The 24,264-nt window shown below is 37.4% G+C and overlaps 2 protein-coding genes across 4 annotated transcripts in view; one reads left to right on the plus strand and one right to left on the minus strand.

Annotated features, from left to right (window-relative positions):
- TMPRSS2 (transmembrane serine protease 2) overlaps positions 1 to 17,353 on the plus strand; it is a 31,429-nt gene extending 14,076 nt beyond the window's left edge. For both annotated transcript variants that reach the window (XM_039369221.1, XM_039369212.1), the window contains exons 4-14: positions 792 to 875; positions 1,310 to 1,429; positions 6,544 to 6,673; positions 7,924 to 8,034; positions 9,191 to 9,234; positions 9,726 to 9,900; positions 11,003 to 11,178; positions 12,819 to 12,914; positions 13,773 to 13,915; positions 14,669 to 14,821; positions 15,979 to 17,353. In XM_039369221.1, coding sequence (XP_039225155.1) covers positions 792 to 875; positions 1,310 to 1,429; positions 6,544 to 6,673; positions 7,924 to 8,034; positions 9,191 to 9,234; positions 9,726 to 9,900; positions 11,003 to 11,178; positions 12,819 to 12,914; positions 13,773 to 13,915; positions 14,669 to 14,821; positions 15,979 to 15,990 — 1,244 coding nt within the window. In that variant the 3' untranslated portion in view covers positions 15,991 to 17,353. The remainder of the gene's footprint in view (positions 1 to 791; positions 876 to 1,309; positions 1,430 to 6,543; positions 6,674 to 7,923; positions 8,035 to 9,190; positions 9,235 to 9,725; positions 9,901 to 11,002; positions 11,179 to 12,818; positions 12,915 to 13,772; positions 13,916 to 14,668; positions 14,822 to 15,978) is intronic.
- A 2,736-nt stretch (positions 17,354 to 20,089) lies between these two features.
- LOC120319896 (interferon-induced GTP-binding protein Mx-like) overlaps positions 20,090 to 24,264 on the minus strand; it is a 28,660-nt gene continuing 24,485 nt past the window's right edge. The window contains exons 14-15 of one of the 2 annotated variants that reach the window (XM_039369236.1): positions 23,839 to 24,060; positions 20,090 to 21,670 (exon numbers count right to left, since the gene is read on the minus strand). In XM_039369236.1, coding sequence (XP_039225170.1) covers positions 21,440 to 21,670; positions 23,839 to 24,060 — 453 coding nt within the window. In that variant the 3' untranslated portion in view covers positions 20,090 to 21,439. Of the gene's footprint in view, positions 21,671 to 23,838; positions 24,061 to 24,264 lie in introns of those variants that run through there. The other variant, XM_039369247.1, reaches the window with a different exon arrangement.

A 24,264-nucleotide genomic window follows, 5' to 3' on the forward strand; every position in this document is an offset into this window, starting at 1 on the left:
GGAAAAGAAATACTTATGGGGTAGATTTTCCACTTCAGCTTCCAAAAAAGATCTTGGGTGTGAGTTCTACAGAGCTTGACTATAGAGAATTTGTTTGCAATTGTGTCACGGCATGTAGTAAAGTAATCCAAGCAAAGAAAGATTAGCATGTATGCATCATGTTATAGTTTATTTTTCCAGCGTAGCCAGGAGAACAGTCATTTCTTAAGAGCAGTGTTTCCCAAACTTGACAATTTTAAGGCATGTGGACTTCAACTCCCAGAATTCCACAGCCAGCGTTGCTGTGGAATTCTGGGAGTTGAAGTCTTCATGCCTTAAAATTGTCAAGTTTGGGAAACACTGCTTAAGAGGAATATTTTACACAGAGGTTCAATGAGAGCTGACCAAAGACAAAACAAACTATCTGTTAACAGTATTTTAATCTGCTCTTCATATTTATTAATTTAATTTAATTTAATTTAATTTATATGCCCCTCTTCCCACTATCCAAAGTGACGCTGGATGGCTTACGAAGTCTCCCAGGGTGGTTCACAGAAAGATTGGAAAAGGCTGAGGTTCAACAGAGATCAGCTAAAAGAGTGTTGTGGTTAATGTAACAAGTAGCAATGTGGAGGCACAACTAGCTTAGGGAATCATTTAGAAGCTAGATCAAAACATGTTCATATTCAGTTAATAATGGAAATTTAGGCCCTTATTAGTGAAAGACATTTAGTAAACTAGTGGCATCTTTTGAAACAAACTTCCTTTAAAATTACATGGGCACACTTTTTTTTCCCCCTCTTTAACTGCAGAAACCAAAAAGGCATTATATTTCCTATCAATTATTGTACTAATAATAGGAGCTGGAATTTCTGCTTTCCTCATCTGGTATTTTGGTAAGAATGCATTGATTATACAACATTTTGATATGGCTGTTCCTACCACTAAGTGTTTCCTTTTAAAATTATGATCTGCTTAAATTGCGGTGAGTGTTTTATGCCATTACACTATACTTTCTTACTTTTTAGATTTTGAAGTTAGAAACAGTTTAATTCTAATGGCACTATAATAACATTTTGGTGAAATTATTTAACATAAATGTAAATTAATCCATTTCCATTTCTGATAATAATGTGTGACTTACAACCATCAAATTTTTCAAAAAATTTTCATAACCTTTTTTTACTGTATTAAGATCTCATCCAACATCCAATGGAACTGATAATATTAGAATGTGCTCAAGGTACTTTTTGTATGATAGTCCTTGAAACAGAACACACATTGCTGATTTATTTTTCTGATCTCGTTATATTCCTACGTTTCTTCATAGTGACAGATAGTTGTTTTGGCTCCACGATACAATGTGGTTCACTAGGAGTGTGTGTATTACCATCTCAATGGTGTGATGGAAAAAAAGATTGCCCTAATGGTGAAGATGAAAACCGTTGTGGTAAGAATGAATAACAACATTTTCTGACTTTGAAAATTTGCCTATAAATCTGCCCCCCCTTAAACTCTCCCATATTTTAATTAGCCTAATTATATCTAGCAAGTTAATGCTGCAATGAACCTAATCTCCCGGATAGCAGCTACTGAGTCTTTCAGGAAACTTTGCAATAGTACCACTTATCTCAACCTGATTTCTCACTCTATTCAGAATCTGCAGGATTAGCTGTGGAAAGCTTACAAATATAAGAAAAAATTGTCTGACCATATTTTCAGCCAGTAACAATGTTGATTCTAGCTTCCAGCTTTAGCACCTTTGCATAGTAATTGTATGAATATGTTAGAGGCTATAAAGATTACAGGTAGTCCTCAAACTACAACAGTTCAAAGTTACGACACTAAAAAAGTGACACAACCATTTTTCACACTTATGGCCTTTGTAGCATCCCCATGATCCACATTTACGACCTTTGTAGCATCCCCATATTACTAAATCAAAATTCAGAGGCTTGGCAACTGATTCATGCTTATGACTGTTGCTGTGTCCCAAGGTCACGTGATCACCTTTTGCGACCTTCTGACAAGCAAAGTCAGTGGGGAAGCCAGATTCAGATTTTTATGTTTAATTAAATATTCATGAACCTCAACATCTACAACAGGGGTGTCAAACTCGCAATGTCACGTGATGTGTCATGACATATCATGACTTTTTTTCCATTGCCGGCAGTGGGATGGGGGCGTTTTTGCTATGATGCATCCGGCCTGTGGGCCGGCAGTTTGACGCCCCTGATCTACAACATCAGGGCCCAAACATATCTAGGGAAAGTCCTTTTACTACATATTGACCTATCTCAGTGATGGTGAACCTTTTAGAAACCAAGTGCCCAAAAACTGGCCCCGCCCCTGCTCTGCCCCCCATTCCCTGCCCTGCCTGCCCACAGGACCACATTAACTCCTCCAGGGCCCGCTGCAGATCACCCAGCAGTGCTTTGGCGGCCACACCCTCTGCCCGTGCCCTGCAGCATCAACTGCATGATGGGGTGTGAGGGCAGAGTCTTGTCTACACTGCCTGGCTGCCATGTCCTTGGCTGCACTGCTCCATGTGGACCACGCTTGAGGGCAACTCTCCTTCAGGGGGGCTGCTGGAGAGGAGGGGGTCACGGGGGGAGGCAAGGCTGGGGCAAGGGCACGTGCCCACAAAGAGGGCTCCGAATGCCACCTCTGGCACCTGTGCCATAGGTTCACCACCACTGACCTATCTTATTGCCAAGGATTCCAGCCATAAACCATAAAAAACTGAAATGTTACAAAAAGTAGCACTAAGGAAGAAGCAAGCAAGCAAATCTGAAAATTAAACTGAATTCTCCAGCTATAATATTTCTAATTCAGAATGGAGATAGTAGTTCACATTAGTGGTATAAGAATTTGATCATTAGACAAAGGATGGATGGATGGCAGGAAGCTAACGGCTTTTACATTTTTAGGAGTCGGTGCAGTCACATAATCTGTGTTCTAAAACAGCGGTCCCCAACCTTTCTGGCTTTACCGACTGCTGAGGGGGAGAGGGGATGGTCCTGTGTGAGTGGTGGGCACATGCACAGCTCCATTTGCGCAAGCGTTGGGCATGTGCACCCTCCGCTTGCACAGATGGAGCTTCATGTGTTTGCGCTGCTCTGCTGCGCACACAAGTTGAGCTGCGTGTGCGCCATTTCTGTGATCTGGTTTCAAACAGGCTGTGGCCCGATACTGGGCTGCAGTTTGGGGGGTTGGAGACCCCTATTCTAGAATGCTAGCTTTTTTTTTTTATTAAAAGTTTTATAAGTTTTACAAAAAAAGAAAAAAAAATAAAACAATACAAAGACAAAAAACATATACAAAGAAAAAACTAAACATTACACAACAAACCCTCCCTTCCCCAACCTCCCCCAAGCACCCCCCCTTCTCCCCCCCCGAGCTTCCCAGAGCAGAATATAGGCTTAATTAAAAAACAATTAGAAAAATTATGTTTTAAAATATATATGTATATATATAAAAATAAAAATTAAGAAAAAGCTATATAATATTTTTAATATCCATTTTAAACTGTATAAATTTTATCCATTTATCCCAAACAGCAAGAAATTTCTCTTGCGTTTGTTGCTTTAAGAAAGCCGAAATCTTTGCCATTTCCGCCAAATAGGACACTTTAAGAAACCATTCCTGCAGTGTAGGCAAAGATTCCTTCTTCCAATATTGTCCAACTAACAGCCTCGCGGCTGTAATCAAATTTAACATCAATATAACCTCCTTTGTATCACAATCAATAACTATACCCAACAAAAATAATTGCAGAGTAAATTTTACCCTCCTTTTAAAAATTCTCTGGATATTCCACCATATCTTAATCCAAAATGCTTTTATCTCTCTACACGACCACCAAATATGATAATAAGTAGCATCCGTACACCCACATCTCCAACATTTGGGTTGTAGGTCAGGGTACATAAAAGACATTTTTTGTGGATCAAGATGCCATCTATAAAACATTTTATAGAAATTCTCCCTTAAATTCTGTGCTTGTGTAAATTTGACATTTCTCACCCAAATAGTTTCCCAGGTGTCCAATGGAACTGGCTCACCAAAATTCTGCGCCCATCTAATCATACAATCTTTAATTAGTTCCGTTTCTGAGTCCAATTCAACTAGAACCCCGTAAATTCTCTTAATGTGGGCTTGTCTTTGATCCTTCACTTGCTTAATAAAATTTTCATCTTCTCTAAGAAGGCCCACCTTGCAATCCACCTTCCATCTATCTGCTAATTGCCTATATTGGAACCAAGAGTAAATAATATTTTCTTGTGCTAACTCTTCACGTGATTTTAACTGCCAGTTTTGTCCATCCCACCTAAGTAAATGTCTATAAGACACCATGTCCATTTTAGCACCTCTTTTTATTCCTTCTATCGCATGCCAAGGTATAGCCCATAATGGTACTTTAAAATCAGTCTTATAATATTTTCTCCAAGTCCTAAGTAAAGAAATTCTTAAAATATGAGATTTAAAAACCCAATCCATCTTTTTGTTAAATATTAAATAGGCATGCCACCCAAAAAGTAAATCCCATCCCTCGAGATAAAGTATCTCAGGATTTGTCAAATTTACCCAATCACTAATTAGTGTTAAAACCACCGCATCATAATATAGTTTCAAATTCGGTACCTTGAGCCCACCCCTCTCGCGGAAGTCTTGCATAATTTTAAACTTAACCCTTGGCTTTTTCCCTGCCCAAATAAATTTATTAAGGCCTTTCTGCCACTCACTTAGATTAATCTCATTCTTCAAAATCGGTAACATTTGAAACAAAAAGAGAAACTTGGGTAGAATATTCATTTTTATCACTGCAATTCTTCCCATGAGGGATAATTGCAACTTCTCCCAATTCTTCAAGTCATTCTGTACCCTAGCCCACAACCTTTCATAGTTATTTTTAAATAGTTTTGCATTAGAAACAGATAACATCACCCCCAAATATTTTACCTTATTAACAATTTCAAAACCCGTCGAGTTAGCCAAAATCTGCTTCTCCTGACTAGTCATATTGGATGTTGTAGAAGGCGGCTGTCTCTTTGAAGCCATTTTAGATAACCCAGTTCTCACTTCCCTTTCCCCCAAGAAAAAAGAAAGGAGGGGGAGAGAGAAAAAAAGTTTTTTTCTTCTTTTAAAAGAGACAGCAAAAACTATAATCCTTAGAAATCCAGAGAGAAGAAACCAAAAAAAAAAAAATCAAGAAAAGGAATTTAATACCAAAGGCAAAAGCAAAATCCAGTCCTTAAAGAAAAAAAAGTGAGACAAAAGGCAAGGAAAAAAAAACTCCGACACTTTCAAAGCGCCATCTTAATTCCTTTGTCCAAACTAATAAAAAGAACAAAGGAGAAATAATCAAAGCTAAATAAAAAGAAATTAAAAGCCTAAACTATATAAAAAAAATCCTTTAAACCACTCTGTCCGTTATAAAAACTACTCACCAATACGCTATAGGCACGGAGATAGAAGCGGCGGTTTCTTTTGCTTCCTAGGAAGCAAAAACAGCTGGGAGGCGGAGATCAGCAGGAGCTCCGAGGGAACACTCCATTCACCCCCTCTAGGAAAAAATCCAGAGGGAGTACAGGGGTTCTACCTCTACTCCTGCGTTCTCTGTCCCTTCCCTTTGCCCGCTGCGCTCCGCGGTTCTGACACCTTCCCAGCTGGACGGCTACAAAGCAGCCGCCATCGCCGTCGCCTCGTACCGGAAGCTCATGCTAGCTTTAATATCTAGCATTAAGAAATAGATTTATCTTATTTTCCATTTTGAGACAATAGGAACATACTGTATGTGGCTGCAAAGATGATTCAAGAGAAATGGAATAATACTTAAACATTATTAAACATTGATGTAATCTGCTAGTATTTTTAAAATGGTAAATATAAGCACCTGACCAACTATTTATATCTTATGTTTAAATGAGAACTATATGTATGTTTATAAAACTGTAATTCATTATTATTAGGTGCCCATAACTACTGTCAGCCATAAGCAATCACCTCCTTCTGCATCCTCAAATGACAAGAGATGCCCTGCCCTGAGATTTGCCAAATTAGCCTCTGGTAGCGTTTTTCTCTATTTTTTATGGAGCAACAAAGGTGTTTCAGCAATTTCCTTGTTCCTCTTTCATTAATAAGCTTAGTATGATTGGCAGTGGCAGTGATGCTAAAAAGACAAGTCTGTGTTCATCAGAACATAATTATAGCTGCATATAACTCTTTGGATATGTAGAAACTGTAAATTATTTTGTACCAAAGGTGCTTTTTCCAAAAGGCCACTGGACTTTCTTGGTTTTTTTCTTTGAAAACGTTTCGCTTCTCATCCAAGAAGCTTCTTCAGTTCTTCTTGGATAAGAAGCAAAACATTTTCAAAGGAAAAACCAAGAAAGTCCAGTGGCCTTTTGGAAAAAGCACCTTTGGGACAGCCATGACTGGATGTTTGACAATCTCCATAGACATGTGAATTATTTGCATATCAGCATTCTATGTTCTAAAGTTTTCAAAATCACATCGTGATTATTTGTTGTCAACATCATTAATTCATTTTTATTATTGTAGTTAGACTTTATGGACCAGAATTTCTCTTCGAAGTCTATTCATTTGAAAACAAAGATTGGTACCCTATATGCTATGATGATTGGAATGATAAATATGGAGAAACTGCATGTGAAGACTTGGGGTATAACTCGTAAGTAACATACTGAATTTTATTTACTCTTTTGCAGTAATATTACAGGGAATAAATTACTATTGAGAAATATATTGAGAAAATATTTAAATTCCTTAGCTGAGTACCATTAAATGATTAGCTGATGCATCTGTTCCCTGTCCCCAGTTTAAATTATTGTGTTGGTTTAGACTTTTGTTTATTGCCTTATTACTTTAACCTCAAAGAATCAGGATCCTATTAGCTTCATTCTATCCTTTAAGCCAGTGATGGCGAACCTTTTAGAGACCGAGTGTCCAAAACCCGCCCTACCCCTGCTCCACCCCCACCCTGCTCCCCCACAGGGCCACTCACTGCCTCCATGGCCTGCCGCAGCAGATCGCCCAGGTGGCCAGCAGCGCCATGGCAGCCAGGCCCTCCGCCCGTGCCCCACAGCATCATCTGCGTGCAACAGGGTGCAAGGGCAGAGTCTTGTCTCCACTGCCTGGCTGCCATGTCCTTGGCTGCGCTGCTCCGCGTGGGCCGTGCCTGGGGCAACTCTCCTCTGGGGGGGGCTACTGGTGAGTAGGGAGCCATTGGGGGAGGCAGGGCTGGGATGACGGCATGCGTGCCCACAGAGTGGGCTCTGAGTGCCGCCTCTGGGTTCACCACCATTGCTTTAAGCCATGAAAAGTGGTATACATTCAAGAAGAATCTGGAATAAGAGTTGTACCATTTGCCTCTATATTTCATATTGCTAAGGATCAGAGAAAAAGCTGTATCATGGCAGGGCAATGATCTCTGTCATTAGTAAATGCTGGCTGACTATTTTTAACACAGATTATTTTGGGGAAGGACTTCCTTACCATATTTATTAATGTAAGCGAATAGAGCTTACATAATTTATTTCCAGATATTGCAGAGGAAAAAGTAGTTTTGTTTAGCCACCAAACAAAAAATTGATAGTGCTGGCTAAAAGAATCAATGTTTAGTTATACTCAAAATACATAAAATCTTTAAAGGAAATTTATAGTTAGGAACATACTGTATGTGGCTGCAAAGATGATTAAATACTGCAAATATATATTTATGTCACTTTTGTATGTATTGAAGAAGTGTGATTCCAGAAACATAAGGCACAATTATCCCAAACACAGTGCAAACTGTTCTGTAATAGTTAAATATTGGGGAAAATGAAGTATTAGAAGTGACTTGTAAATTGAATACCTTTTTGTTGAAATAGACATTCATCGGGATTTGACATATTTAATTGATTGTTATATTTTTGGCAGGAAAACCTATTTCACCAGCAGCGCAATCTCAGCTACCACTCATTCTGCAAACATTTTGAGAGTCAATACTAGTGCTGGAGACATAGACCTATATAAGAAATTGTACAACAGGTGTGCATGTTTATAGTTTTTATACATATAAGTACATATATATATATATATATATATATATATATATATATATATATATATATATATATATATATATAAATGTTCTCTCTGTATGTTTATGGTGCAATCTGCTCCATAAAGCGCTACACCTTGCAGGATTGTAGTGTTCCTCCTTGACAAGGAATTGGGTATAGCTCATTTGGCCATTTACTAGGCATGCACAAAAGTCAGTATGGCCAAATGAAGTGGTGAACATGCTCTACTTGCTGATTAAAAGCAGGGACTGCTTTGCAGAGGAATTTCAGAAAAGGGCTTTGCTTACATTTGTCTATATGAAGTGCCCTTTGCAGATTTAAGTTTGTGCAAGTGGGGCTGTGCGCACGTGTGCACACGCGCACACACACACAGGTCAGCCACTCATACTGCCCGGTGGCCAATAGGCCATGGCCCGATAGTGAGCTGCAGCCCACAAGTTGAGGACCCTTGTGTTATTGTACATTAATATTGCTAGAGCCTAAATAAAGCTGCTACTATGTGGAGACAGTTTTAAAATGCACTTGCAGTGAAAAACTCTTTTTTTAGTATACAAAGATTCAGTAAATTAATTTGGAGGATTTTTAAGACCATTTGAAGATTAATTATTTACCCACTAGTTTAGCAATAATTGTGTGCTTAAAAGTCTACCATTAAAGATATATTGAATATGATGGGGTAGCAAAAACTGATTTGTAAGAAAGCAAGCTCTCCAGAATTCCAAAATGGGGGAGGAGCTAAACACCTATGAATGAAATCAATCCTGATATTCCCCTTTATGTTTACACCTGTGGTATTGGAATCCACATATATATTTGAATTCATGGAATAGGACTTGAGTGAGTGCAAATCCATAGGTGGGCTGATTAGGTGTATTTCCATATAAATGGCACCCTGCCAGGAAAGAATCTTCCGATTAGTTAGGAAAAATCTATACATTTATCTACTCTCACTTTTATTAACTGCATTTATATACTATTTGACATTGTTGACATTATTACTGTATGTATTAGTGTAGATTACAAGACATAGTTCCCATCCACTGAGGACAAATATAAAAATCCTACATGAATGTTCAGTATGTTCATATATTCAAATTTCATTTGGTTTCTTTGTGTTATAGCCAGTTGTGTCCCTCAAAGCAAGTGGTATCCTTGCGATGCATAAGTAAGTACTATAATTGTACTTAAATATTTAAATTATTTGTGTTTTTACTTGGATATATGTTGTTTTTGTTGTGATTAACTTCAAAAAAATGTAGTTGTAAATTATACACATTTAGGTTGAAGTTTAGGCAAAATGTACTCAAACTAATTCAGTGGGCGATTCTGAGACTTCATTTTTATAGCAGCCATATGAAGCCATAGTTCCCTTGAATAAAAAAAAAAAACTACTGTTTGTTCTTCCAGCCACTTCTGAAATGAAAATACCTGCCTTTATAATGAACTGAAATAGAAGGCAGCCATCTGTAATCTAACCAAAGGTTCTGTAACTGTATTTTTAAAATGTTACAATCAATATCCCCTGTATTCTTCCACCGAAAGATAGAATGTGAATATTGACATTTTTGTTGATAGAAAATAAGACATAGAGAAATCAGGAATTAGTATCTGGAAGAAGTCTTGAAGATCATTTCTTTCTTAATTATGTTTTACAAGACTGTGGCACATCAAATAAACGTATGACTCCCAGAAACAGAATTGTGGGTGGAAATGCTGCATTACCTGGAGAATGGCCGTGGCAAGTCAGCCTTCATATGCAGAAGACTCATCTCTGTGGAGGATCTATTGTCACCCCTGAATGGATAGTAACAGCAGCTCATTGTGTGGAAAGGTAAGTTCCAAACATTTTTTAAAAATTATTTCAACACTATTCTGCAAAAAGAGAGTATAATTTGTGATTTTACACTTTAGTTGCAACTTAAGCTATAGATAGTCCTCATCTTATGATTTGTCTTTTAACAAACAATAAAGGAGATTACAGGTAATCCGCCAGGTACGAATGTTCATTTAGTGAGTTTTCACAAAAATGAATTTATTCAGAAAGGGTACTTACATTAGAAATTCAAAATTGCGACCAAAAAGAGACCTCTGTAGCCATGTGACTTGGATTCAGTCACTGCTGCAGCAGCTGCCATTTTTAACTCTGTGACTTGCCTGGGCCGTTCGAGTTATGAATCCAACCTGAACTTTAATTTTCTAGAATTCTGAAAGACTATGCCCAAATATTTAAAACACTTAACTTCCTTTAGTTCAGAGTCAATTATTCGCTTGTGCTTTTATCTTTTATTAGAGAAAATTAAAAGTTTGGATTTATTATAATTAAAGACTAATTATTGCTGTATACAGTAAGATGCCAGGGTTCTTACAGCCCACCTTATATCTACATAGGACAGGGAGAGAAGTACTACATCATGATATACTTTTGAATTAGGAAGTGGCTGTCATTTAGGTTGGATGCATGGTGTTGACTCTTAGAAATTTTTAATCAGAGTATATATTAGCAGTGGGGCTAAAATATATTCTTGTTTCATATCCTTTAATGTCTGGATGAAATTATTTTTTCAGTTTTGAATGAAAGACATGTACCTGAGTTGCCTTATTGGGGAGATGAGTAGCATATAAATTTAATAAAAACATTACTTGCTCAAATTTAATGAAATAGAATTTGTAATGCTTCTTAGAAAATGTCCATAAAATCATATCCCCTTTTGTTTAAATATTGCCTCTTGTTATATGCTACTGTTTCCTTTCTTCTCTTCATGGTTATCCATATTCTCCAAAGGCTTTAATTTATTAGGAAGTTCAGTATGACTACCTATATTTCAAATTCTAACCTGGATATATTAGGTTGTTAATAGCTTGACATTTGTTACTGATAGGGCAGTAATATGTTGTGTTTAGGACATAACTCCTGACCTGCATTCTGTTTTTAGGGCACATTCTGATCCATCATACTGGAAGGTTTATGCTGGGATTCTGAAACAGCCAGAAATGGTTCCTTCAAAGGGATTTAGAGTAGCCAAAATAATATCTCATCCCAACTATGATTCAACTTCCAAAAATTATGATGTTGCTCTTATGAAGCTACAGTCTCCTCTAAGTTTTAATGGTATGTAGCTATTTTCTCTATCAAAAATTATAAACCTCACTATTAGAGGGTCAATTATGCTATGGAAATCAACATAGCATAAACCTCCATTACATTAAATCAATATTATTTTTAAAGTAAAATGTGATCTACTTTTTTGTTGTCCATAGTTAATGTTCATACTAGCTAATTTATTTTAGGCTGGATTAGCTAGACTAGTCTAATGGGCATGGCATGTTATCATGTCACATAATAATTCAATTTGCATCTGCTAGAAAATTATTAAAATTCTATATATAGTCTTTATGTCATGGCAAGAATTAACATTTTTGTTCCCATCTTTTATCAGAAATATATAAACATTAGATGTTATTTGTTATACTTTCCTTAGTGTTCTTATGAAATTAATATAATGCTTTATTTGGGCTTTAAAAACATTCAGTATAAAATCTTGACAAATCTCAGATGCACATTGATTTCAAATTACTTTCTGTAATAGTTGGTAATACTGAGAGTGCAACCTAATTATTTTTATAATAAGTAGGTTTATGAGTATGTTTTGAGTATGTTATTGTGCAACTGTTGTACAGACACAGATAATCTATGATGGAGGGGACAGACAGATTTATTCCATATTAATTTTAATTGTATGTATAGATACGTGAGCAGACATGTATTGGTCTTTGTAGAACATTAAGTTTGATTTTCTGGTTCCCAACAACGAAGTCACAAAGTGACCAGGAAGCTTGTAGACTTGGCATTCAGTAATTTTAACCATCAAATCCCTCCGTTGGTCACTTGCTCCGTGCAAGAATCTCAGTTAAACCACTCCAACAAATAGCTCTTTAGCTTCTGCTTGAGATCTTAGATTTTTAAGTATTGAAAATTTTGCAAACTGAATATGTAAGAATGCATTCTAGGAGGTTATGATATGGAGGATCTTTATGCAATGAAATGTGAAAGTTATTAAGATTATAATAGTGTTAAACTAATTCAGGAGTCACCAATAAAATATTACTGCTGAGAGCTTGATCCTTTGAAGAAAAGGAGAGCAAATTCCTTATCTAGCTACTTTCCTTTCAGATTATTGTCTAACCAAAATAAATAAATAAATAAAGATACTAGTAAATGAGGGCTCCCAAATTTAAAGCTTTTGATTTTTAAAACCAGCTTAATTGCTAGTTAAACATTTGTTGCCTAGGATTTAATTCTCAATAAAAATGGTGGTCTGACTTTTATTATGAAGATCTGTCAAAGAGAAGAGGAGGAGACTGACCTTTCCCAGTTCTGTCCACCAAACAACTCTGTCAGTTGGAGGATGGAGATAACAGCAGTGTATAGGCATTCATCTTACTGACCAGCAGCTTTGTCCAACAGTCTGCAAATTTTAGAATTTGTTGTTGTTTTGGGATGGCTGCTTTTGGAATTCCATTAGTATACTGTCCACATCTATGCACAGCTGTCTGTGCCTGAACCAGCCAGAATAATTTCTGATATGGCATTAGATGACCCTAAATTCCTTTTTCTGTGGGAGCTTTAGTGTATCTGAAAGGCTTGAGTCTGTCATTGACAATCTTCAGGTTTAGAATTCTAAAAGTTTCCTATCAGGTTTTTTTTTCCCCGTCATAGTTACTGATTAACAACATGTCCTTGCTTCAAAGATTTTATAGGACCTGTTTGTTTGCCCAATGTTGGAATGATGTTTGAGACTGACCAACAGTGTTGGATATCTGGATGGGGAGCCAAATACCAAGGAGGTAAAATGAGTTGCTATTAACTTAAACTTCATTGTTAATTATTACCATTTCTTTGGTATTATAGAACTGACGTTTTATTTCCATTAAAAAGATTATTGCACCACCATGTTCTTGATTTTTTTGAAATAGTTTAAGGCAGAGAGTTAGCTGAAGGCTCTAAGCGTCATAAAATAGTGAGGAATCCATGCTGAGATATGGTATGGGGAAATGAATTGGCTGCCTTTACAAGATCTTAAGCCCCTTAATGACAGATTTCATGCTTAGTTCAAATAAGCAGATGTGTGATATGTATTAAAAAGTAAATAACAATGTCTCTGAGGAATTTGTAATCATTTTCAAAGCCACGCTCATGAAACTTTTCATACAATCCAATCTCAAGTACTTATGTTTTTCAAAACATGGGGTGGGATGGGGGAGAAGGGGGAAGAAAAATTTAGTTCTTAATGTGGAAAGAGCGGGAATTGTTGATCCAATGTGAATCACATTGAAATCTATTAAAAGATCTATAACAGGGGTCTTCAAACTTGGTCCTTTTGTGACATATGGACTTCAACTCCCAAAATTCCTCAGCCAGGCACACTGGCTGAGGAATTCTGGGAATTGAAGTCCACAAGTCATAAAAGAACCAAGTTTGAAGACCCCTGATCTACAACCACTGGCAACCAACTTACATTTTCCACATATATTTTTGTGAATTAACCACATACGTTAAACAACTATGCAGTTGTTGTTTTTCTTAAAAAATGAGTGGGCTAAAAAAGACAACAATAAAATATATAAAATATTGTGAATAGTTTTATGAGAAAATTTAGTATTTTCCTTTTCATGTGTAATTCTTGGATCTTTTTCCAACTATAGGTAACTCTTCAAAGGAACTGAATGCAGCAGCTGTACCTCTGATAGACTCATCTATATGTAATGGAAGATATAGCTATAATGGAAATATTTTGCCTACTATGATATGTGCTGGCTACTTAAAAGGAAAGGTGGATTCTTGTCAGGTAAGTTATGAAATGTGAAGCACTTTAATATTAGTTTGCAAGGGCTTGTAGTGGGATGCAAGATAAGACAGTTCAAAATAGGGAGTCAGTGATAAAAATGGGGAAGCTACAATTCTTAGTCAGAACATTAGGGAAACTTGAAAAAACAATCCATGTAATAATTCTCTTATTATTATTCTCTGTTATCTCTGGGTATCTTATAATTCCTGCTCCAGACTCACAAACAGTGATCATACTGATCTGAGGAATTAAGGATGCCTTAAGAGTTACAGCTTAATACAATTAAGAGCATGCTTACTTCAAAAATAATGAATAATTATATAATGGATGTTAGCTTCCTGTCTATATCTTGCTTTTTTATTCTAAGTTATTTGGAGGCAAGACCTCTTGCAACATGCCATTCAACAAAAGTCTTTCAGCAATTTACAGTAGAAATGTTTATTTGAAAGAGGCTGCAGGCTCAGCAACTCAGATTAGAAATTTCTACCTGATACTCAGTTCTCCCTAACTTATGTAGATTAATTTCATCACTCATTTATTTTGCATTCCGTGAAATCTTTGTTCTAAGCACAGGAGATTGTATTTCATTATACATACCCATTCTCCTTTGAGAGATGCTTTGCATTGGTTAATGTGTAACATTTTAGTTGGAAATAGCTTTCAGATTCTTGTATATCTCCTCAGATAGGATATGTATTCAATTCATTGAAGCAGAAATGCTACAATAGGTTTATGCCTTGTGTTTTGTTTTAGGGTGACAGCGGTGGTCCATTGGTAACCAAGACAAATTTTTTGTGGTGGCTAGTTGGTGACACAAGTTGGGGAACAGGCTGTGCTACTCAATATAAACCTGGAGTTTATGGTAACATTACTATGTTCACAGAATGGATTTACCGAAACATGCAGGTAACTTTCTAATATGTGGTAGAACATATAACATGCTTTTCATGGTTCATTAAGTATGACATAATAACTGGAAGAGCTGCATCCACATATCTTAAATTTGGTGGTGGTACAAAACACTGGTCTATAGGAAGAGATTTTTAATTCCATGCAACATGTACAACTGTTTGCCTTGTCCTATTAGCTCTCACTCCCAGTTTTCTTTTTCCTTGCTTTACTGGTCTCTCTCGTTAGGGAAAGAGATCAAGAGAATTATCTGCCAACTTTCCCTAACCAAAAATTAGAACTTGCTTCGGGTACTTAGGTCTGGCTGCTCTTTCCCAGGCTTTATATCTTCCCATTCTGTTCTTGCATAACAACATGTCTCATGCTACACCTGTATCTGTAACTTATTTTTTAATTTATTGTGGGAAACATAGTAAGTGCTTGCACACTAAACCCATCAAAAATGTTGGAATTTTCCTTCCACTCTAGAATTAAATTTGTCCACTTCTGTGACATGTGGCTTTCCTGGCATGTGATTCTTTGGCATAATTTATCAAATAAAATTTGCAATGGAAATTTATATGATCATAAGGTAGACACAATTCCTATGGAGCATATTCCTTGCTAGGTGGAGAAGGAATTCCCCAATGCATGCTCTCATACAGAGCCAGTTGGTGTAGTGGTTAAGGCTACAGACTGGAAACTGGGAGGTTTTGAGTTCTAATCCTATCTTAGGCGCAAAGCCTAATAAGTGACTTTGGGCTAGTCACTTCTCCCAGCCCTAGGAAGGAAGCAGTGGCAAACTACTTCTGAAACCTGTGCCAAGAAAACTGCAAGGACAAGTCCAGGCAGTTGCCAGAAGTCAACATTGACTTGAGGGTGCAAGGTTGCATGCACATAGATACAAATATACTCTTTTTCTATTGCCTATAGTGATTTATGATTTTCAAGTACTAGGAGTTTAAAATTCCACGTTGCAGAAATGATGGCTCTGTGTTCATATATACATGGCTGAAATATGTTCATGAATCTGGACATAAAAGACCATTTTGCTGGATGCTCACTGACTTTATTATAATTCCGACTGTCTCCTTGAATATGTCACCAATCCTGAAACTGACTATTTTTGGAAAGGAATCTCTTAAATATGCTTGTTTATTTGTTTTTCCTAATAGGCAAACAGATGACATTGCTTCCTTTGACTCACTTTTAGTCAAGAGTGGAACAAATCTTTTTGTTCCTTGTAAATCCTTGGTTATGCTTCCAAAAATGACTTCTGAGCCCTCAGCACTTCATATGCAAACTGTAATGGGAATGTTTGCAATGTAATGGTTCCATTTGCACCGCCCAGCTTCATATCAGACAGTTGAAGAACCTGATTTCTTGAATCTGGTGTTAACCATCAAAGGTGAAAGAACACATTTTTCTTTACCAACTACTGGTTGGTTTCCTTTATCTCTGAAGATTTCCTACCAGTTGGCTTTCATTTTAAAGTTAAAAATAATGTTTGTAAATTATCAATTCTGTTTTTGCTTTTGAAATCAAATGCAGCATCTCAATATTTTATAAATGATATTTAATATTTAGGATATTAATGTTGAGTATATCTGGGCTGCTGGTCAGCCCAATTTTTTAAAGCGAGAAAGAACCACATGAATATTTTGATGTAAGATGTGAAAGATTTTTTTCTTATGAATATTACTATGCATCTTTTGTATTCAGGTATTCATTATTTTTATTCGCCCATAGGTGTTAATGATTCTGAAACTATATAATTTGAATATATGTCTCTTTCAAAATGTGTGGATAGATTCAAGATCAGTTTAGTCTAGAAAACAGAAATACTAATTTCTAGGCACATATCTTTGATGCAGAATGAACAAAATAAGTATTCTAAAAGGTCAATAATTCTGCTTCTGCTGTGGTAGCTGGATATGTGCTAGATGGATCCTCAGCTGCTAAACCTGAAGTCAATAGCAGGGAATAGAGAGTTATTTTGTGAAGGTGCATTACATACTGATTGAATCTGTCAGTTCTACCTCATTTTGTAAAACAGTGACAAAATTGGGATGGGTCAGGGAAAAGTCTTGGTCTGGGTTTTTTTCTTTAAAAATCCTGTTTATCATTTTGATAATGAAAGCAGAAGCAAAGTTTTTAAATTTAAAAAATTGATTAATATAACCATCAATCATTGACATGTTAGGAGTGTGTCAAATTAAAAAAGACTGCTATTGCAGCAGTAAAATTTTATTTGGATGTAATGAATTATGCTGCTATTGAAATGCACTTTTTAAAATATATCTGTTGGTGGGAAAATTCACTTCAGGTTTTGGAAGTGCAATACTTTTGTAAGTAAAGTGAAGTGCCATTGAAATGGTTTTGAAAACATTAAATGTATTGCAATATATGAAATCAACATAAATTATGCATAATTATTATTGATCACAATTTCAGTTAATAAATATTTGGATTTTTTACGTTTCAAGAATGAAACACACCATTCTTTGTCTCATCTGCAAAGAACTTGAAAAATAAATGTTTTATACAATATTGATTTTGTAGTTTCCTTCATTCTTGCTTGCTTGCCTCTTTCTTCTTCCTTCCTTCCTTCCTTCCTTCCTTCCTTCCTTCCTTCCTTCCTTCCTTCCTTCCTTCCTTCCTTCCTTCCTTCCTTCCTTCCTTCTTGGTTTTCATCAAATGTAGTGCAGATACTCCCTGAAATGACTGAGAACTGGGGCAGGGAGTGTGAATAAAGATGAATAAAGAAAATACAATATATGCATAAAGATTTCAGCAGATTGTGCATTTTAAATGGTGTTAACAGAAGAGGGGCAAAAATATGCTTCATCCCAGAAGATTTGTCAGTTCTGTTCTGACATCAGTGATGACTTGCTAACAAGTGATGACTATACGTGAAGTATACGTGAAGTATTAATACCACTTTACAATGCCTTGGTAAGGCCACGCTTGGAATACTGCATCCAGTTTTGGTCACCACGATGTAAAAAAGATGCTGAGACTCTAGAAAGAGTAACAGAGAAGAGCAACAAAGATGATTAGGGGACTGGAGGCTAAAATATATCAGGAACAATTGCTGGAATTGGGTATGTCTAGTTTAACGAAGAGAAGGACAAGGGGGGACATGATAGCAGTGTTCCAATATCTCAGGGGCTGCCACAAAAAAGAGGGAGTCAAGCTATTTTCCAAAGCGCCTGAAGGCAGGACAAGAAGCAACGGGTGGAAACTGATCAAGGAGAGAAGCAACCTAGAACTAAGGAGAAACTTCCTGACAGTTAGAACAATTAACCAATGGAACAACCTGCCTCCAGAAGTGGTGAATGCTCCAACACTGGAAGTTTTTAAGAAGAAACTGGACAGCCATTTGTCCGAAATGGTGTAGGGTTTCATTCCTGAGCAGGGGGTTGGACTCAATGACCTCCAAGGTCCCTTCCAACTTTTATTATTACTACTATATTATTATTAGTATTATTATTATTATTATTATTATTATTATTATTATTATTATTATTATTCTGTCTCCAGTATAAAGATCCAAGGATAGGGTGGTCTTGCCTCCCATATTTCCATTGGCAAGTTATGCTTGCCCAGACTCCAGACAAGGTTTATAGAATTGAGCTTTTTCTGATCTTCAATGACAGCAATTGCTGTCAGTGCCAAATTCTTCTCCATTCCAAGTGAATTAGTGAGCTGGATCTTTTCTTCCTACAGGTCGTATAAAGTTTTCTGCTTTTTTTCTGGACAAAAGCGATGCTCTCTCTTCGGTTCAAGTAACATGTTTCAGCATAGTGGTTAAAAATGTTTTTAAACCAAAAACAAAGCCTAGATTAACATTACTGAAAATTTGATATGCATGATACACATACACATGCAAATGCAAATACAATATATCAATAGGCTTTTGTGGGTGGGAGGCACTTTGGATTTCAACTCTTGTGAAACTCTTCCCAATCAGTAAGGCTACTAGTGATGCTACCTGAGGTGTCATGGGAGGTTGATCTTTAACATATATGAAGGGAACCTGGGTAAGAAAACTTCTAGAGGGTTCAAAGCCCTTCACAAACTATTATTTCTAGCTATTCTTATATATTCTTATACTGGAGGGATTACTTTTTTCCAAGAGTCTCTTACCTGTTCAACCAGAGTGGGCATGTTGCAGATCCCATCAGCCAAAGAGTATCAGCTGGCAGGGACCAGACAACAAGCTTTTTCATCAGTGGCCCCTGCTCTATGGAATATCCTCCCATGGGAAATTAGAATGGCCCAATCTTTTTAGCTTTTCATAAGGTCTTAAAAACCTGGCTATGTTCCCAGGCTTGAAGTGCTGAATGTAAAAGCTCCTGTTTTCTGGCCATATTGCTAACTGGCCAATAATACCTTGCTCCTGTATACTGTATATTTAATCTGAATGTTTTTATTGTTTTGTTTTTGTTTTAAAATGTTTTAGCAATTTTAATCTCTCTTATCTATCTAATCATCTATCTTGATTATAATTACAATTAAAATAATTGTAAGCCATCCAGAGTTATTGACTGAAAAGGGAGACTATACAAAATGAATGAGTAGAATGAATGAAAATTTGAAACTTCTTGCTATTCTCGTTTAAAAAAACCTCCAAGTACGATTTATACTTGATGCTCACATAAACAAGTTTTAAAAATAGATATGGTAGTAGTAAAGTAGGGTAAAAATTATATCAAACCAGAAAGCACAATAAAGACAGGGTGTCCTTTATTTTTTCACTAAATGCTCTTTGACCTTCTGCCTTAAAGATAAAAAACATCTTAATTACCTAGGGAGGATGTTCTGTGACTCTAGAGCTTCATTAAAGAACCGTCCTCTCCCTGGTTGTCACTTAAAATTCCCTTGGTGCCATTTGCTCAGTCAGTGTTGTTATTCTCAGGCTGCAGATTTGGACAGGGTGGGATGGTTGAGAGGAAGTGGCTTATTTAAGGCTAATTACAATGCAGCTGCACTGCTTCTAGCCACGGTGCAGCTCCAATTTACACCACAAGCCGTGTCAAGTCCACCAACTCATACTGGCCACAAAATTTGCAATTCCTGTATCTGTTTTGATTACATTCCTCTTTTGCTTGAACACATGTTGGGTTGAAAGTAAGGTATGCATTTCCTACTCTCCGACTTCCCCATATTCAGCTGGGAGATCTGAAGGACAGGTGTGCATATTCCCATTCAAGCAAGCAGTGTTGGTCAGAAGGCTGGCTAGGTAGGGGAACTCAGTGTGAAGAAGCCAATGTCCGCACAGGATTGAGGAAAGACAAAGCTTTATTTCTCTACCGAAGCAGAAGGGGGGGGGGATGCCTGTGGGTTTCACACCCTGGGAACATGCCAGAAATCAGGCACAGCTATTTTTATACAATTTACTACAGGAAACAAAGAATTGCTGACTGGTTACAAAGTTACATGACAGTTACACATGCATATAAACCATCTCATTATACTATTAATTCTACTTTATTGTCATATAGATTGACTATCTCTGGCTGTGTTTTTACTATGCTAATGATAAACTATATTCACCAGTGGTTCTCAACCCTTTCTTCACCACAAGCCCCCTTTTGTGGCCATGGACCTCCAAGACTTAAGATTTAAATCATAATATTTTTCAAGACTCCTCAGACACCTACCCCCCCCCCCGAGGATCCGTGGACCACAGGTTGAGAACCACTGATACACAGTACACTCTAACTAGCAGACTGTTTGGGATTGCAAAGCATATTACAAATTCTCCTCTTTTTCAACATACTGTATTTTATTTTTGCACTCCAAAATGTAACCTTAAATGAGATGTACAGGTTTTATTTTTCACTGGAATAAACACATTTTCATGTGAGAAATTGTTAATTTCAGGTAATATCTTTGGTGGAAGTAAGTTGCAGATCTTACTCGGATGTTCATTAGAATAATTGAATTCAAATCACAAAGAAGATTGATCTGGAATGTTCATATTATGTTTCTAAGAACATCTCTCACATGTAATGTCAAGCTATGACTTTGTCATTGAATTCTGTTTAATGTTTTGTCTTGTGTGGATTTTCATTACCAATCTGAAGACAGTAATAAAGTTTAAATTTTGTTACATAGAATAAGTTGTTGCAATAATGAGATATCAGAAGTACAAAGCAGTACTAGAGCTAGGACACAGGTTGGCAACCTGCGGCTCCAGAGCCGCATGCGGCTCTTTGAGCCTTCCCCTGTGGCTCCCAGCCTCCTCTGCCTTTGCAGAGAGAGACAGAGACAGAGAGAGGCAATTGCACTTCCCTGCCCCCCCCCTCTCTCTGTGTGTGTGTGTTTGTGTGTGCGTGTTTGTGTGTGTGTGTGTGTAAAAGAGAGTGCAGTTAGCATTTGACTCAATAGTAGGAAAAGGTCCACAGTAACAGTGATTTATACTGTGCATGTAAAGTAGCAAATACAAATTCTAATTCTCTTCACTTTTCTTTGCCAATTGTGGTTCTAAATGCACTATTTAAGTTGGGCAACATCACTGAATAATTTTACAAATGTTTAAGCATAAGTTACAAATACCCTTAATATACTAATCTAACAGAAGCAGAGCTGCTACCTGAAGTTTTTTTACAGAAATATTAGCCGTTCTATTTAAATAAAGAATTGTTTCAAAAGTCGTCGAGCTTTATGAAGTCGCCCGATCCTTTCGTTTAAAGAATTCCTTATGTTGACCACATCCCTTCCCTCACGAAAGAGAATTTCCAGCTGATCTCCGCTTTGCAAAACCTGCATCATTGCATTCTGTAACCTCTCAGCAAAATCCCTGAACACGTATAACTGTATGATCATAGGAATCTGAGTACCAAGCCGGACTTTTACACTCTGAAAGCAAAGTTAAGGGAAAAGAAAATTATACCAGGATAATATAAATGGTTGGAGACATAATCTCTCTCCACTGTGTTAAGGTTTGTACTAAAGCCTTGTCCCCTGTGAATTTGTACCCCATCACGAAATGAAAATCAAGCTGTTTCTGTTGAGAGATGCCTACCACCTACCATCACCACCACCACCACCCTGGCAGAAGATATACATAGTCCTCAATTTACAACCATTCATTTAATGACCATTCAAAGTTACAACGGCACTGAAAAAATCCTCACACAACCAACCCAGCATCCCCCCAGTCACATGATCAAAATGTAGGTGCTTGGCAATTGGCATGTATTTACAACAATTGTAATGTCCTGCGGTCATGTAATCACCATTTGTGACGTTCCCAGCTAGCTTTTGGCAAGCAAAGTCTATAGGGGAAACCAAATTCGCTTACTGACTGCATGATTCACTTAACAACTAAAGTGGTCGCTTAACAATCATGGCAAAAAGATCCTAAAACTGAGTGAGTCACTTAACAACTGCCTCACTTAACAAAAATTGTGGTCACAGTTGTGGTCATAAGTCAAGGACTATCTGTACTGTCCCATATTCAACTCCTTAATAGAGAACAGGAAGTTAGACTCGTCTCTTGCAGATGCTCACTAAAATGTCCTATCTTGCAGCTTCAACATTGCAAGAATGGAATATATTTAACAATGTTTCTGTACTGAGGAGCAGAGAAAAGAAAGTGAAAGGGGCCCCACAAAACATTTATAAATCCTATAAATACCACTCTTACAGAAGCTGCAATTCTGTTTACATGGACTTTCATGAAATGGATGGAGCACAGCAAGCTGGTGCCAGCAAGTTCACATGAATTGTTCTCACAATATCATAGATGTAAAGACTGCAGATAGAGCTCCTTTCGTCTTCAAATGAACTCTTTAGACACTTAAAAGGTTATTACGTTTTTTTCAATTTTTTTTCTTTTGGGTAAACATGCCCAAATATCATTTGATGTTCCTCGTATAGCTCCGTTTTCAGACACCTCACTGTATCGGTAGCCCCCTCTGACCTTATTCTAATTCAGCGGTTCTTAACCTTTGTGTGACGGCGACCCCGTCACACAAAGGTTATGCGCATGCGCGGCGGTGGTGCGCATGGGGGCGGGGCCCCGCGTGCGGCGCGCATGCGCGGCGGCGCCCCCCGTGCGCGGCACGCATGGGGGCGGGGCCCCTGCGTGCGGCACGCATGTGCGGCAGCGCCCCCGGAGGCGCGCCGCCACCCCCATGCACGGCGCGCATGCACGGCGGCGCCCCCCGGAGGCGCGCCGCCGCCCCCACATGCGGTGCGCGTGCGCGGCACCGCCCCCCCGGAGGCACAGCGTGCCCCCGGAGGGGACAAAATGGCGGATCGCCACCTTTGGCGACCCCCAAAAAGAGGTCGATCGACCCCAAATGGGGTCGCGACCCATAGGTTGAGAACCGCTGTTCTAATTTATCATGGTCTTTTTTGAACTCTGGTACCCAGCACTGACATAGCATTTCAAGTGCAGTCTCAACAGCGTAGAGGGGAAGAATTATTTCCCACGGTTCAAATAATTCTACTCTTCACATATACACTCTTTTAGTGTTTGGAAAAACTGTGGCTTAAAAATTTAATTTAACCTGAAGAAAACCTCAAAGCTGAAATCCGGTGTCTTTGCTGCATTCCACCCATCTCAGAAGGCCCCAAGCAAAGCAGTTCTTGTCAATATGTATGTGTGTGCATGTGGTAAATATATACATGTGTTTTGAACATATGTCAAGATATTTCTGTCCACAGGCTGTCATATGATTCATATGGACCTGTTAAGCTGATATTTACTAGCCCTACATAACCTGTGCTAATTATTTGATGATGCAAATACTGCACCCTAACTACTTGTATGAAACCTTTTCATTTTTGCTCACTTAAAACTTGTAAAAGAAGGGTATCTTAATAAAAGTAAAAAGATACTTTTTACTTCAGTGAAATATTTAATAATAAGTATTGAATGTTTGAGACCCATAGATATACCTCAGGGAAGGATATGTTTTAAAAACTGCTAAATTATGCCTATTAATGGTTAAATAAATGAAATACACAAAAGGGGATTTAAAAATAGAGAAAAATCACTCACAAACTATTGAACTTACTTTATAGTAGGCAGTCATGTGGTAAAGCAATTCCTCCACTGAGCATTTTTCTTTAAAACCAGCTATATCAGGAACCGAAGAGATTTTTGTCGCTCTTACAGTTCTAAAATCTTCACTATAAATAGTATCCTGGCAGTATACCACATTTTCCAGTTTAAACTGAGTGGCTATCATATTTTTTGCTTTCTCTTCTTGTGTGAGCTTTAAATCTTCAATATTGCGCTGCAGAACAAAAAACAGTTTGGCATATTTGTGGGATTGAGACAATTATATGGTTTCTTGAGTATTATTTTATGGATTTTCTTCTTTTTGCTTGATTTACAGAGATTTTATTATAAGTTTTGTGGATCACTGTTAGTCATCCAGAATTTATATGCATTTCCCAATCCCCAACTTTTATTTAAATGTGTTAAAATTCCCCAGCAC

The sequence above is a fragment of the Crotalus tigris genome, unplaced genomic scaffold (assembly GCF_016545835.1).
Source record: "Crotalus tigris isolate CLP2741 ecotype Arizona unplaced genomic scaffold, ASM1654583v1 scf7180000017601.7605149639:7615979, whole genome shotgun sequence".
In the NCBI taxonomy this organism is placed as follows: domain Eukaryota; kingdom Metazoa; phylum Chordata; class Lepidosauria; order Squamata; family Viperidae; genus Crotalus; species Crotalus tigris.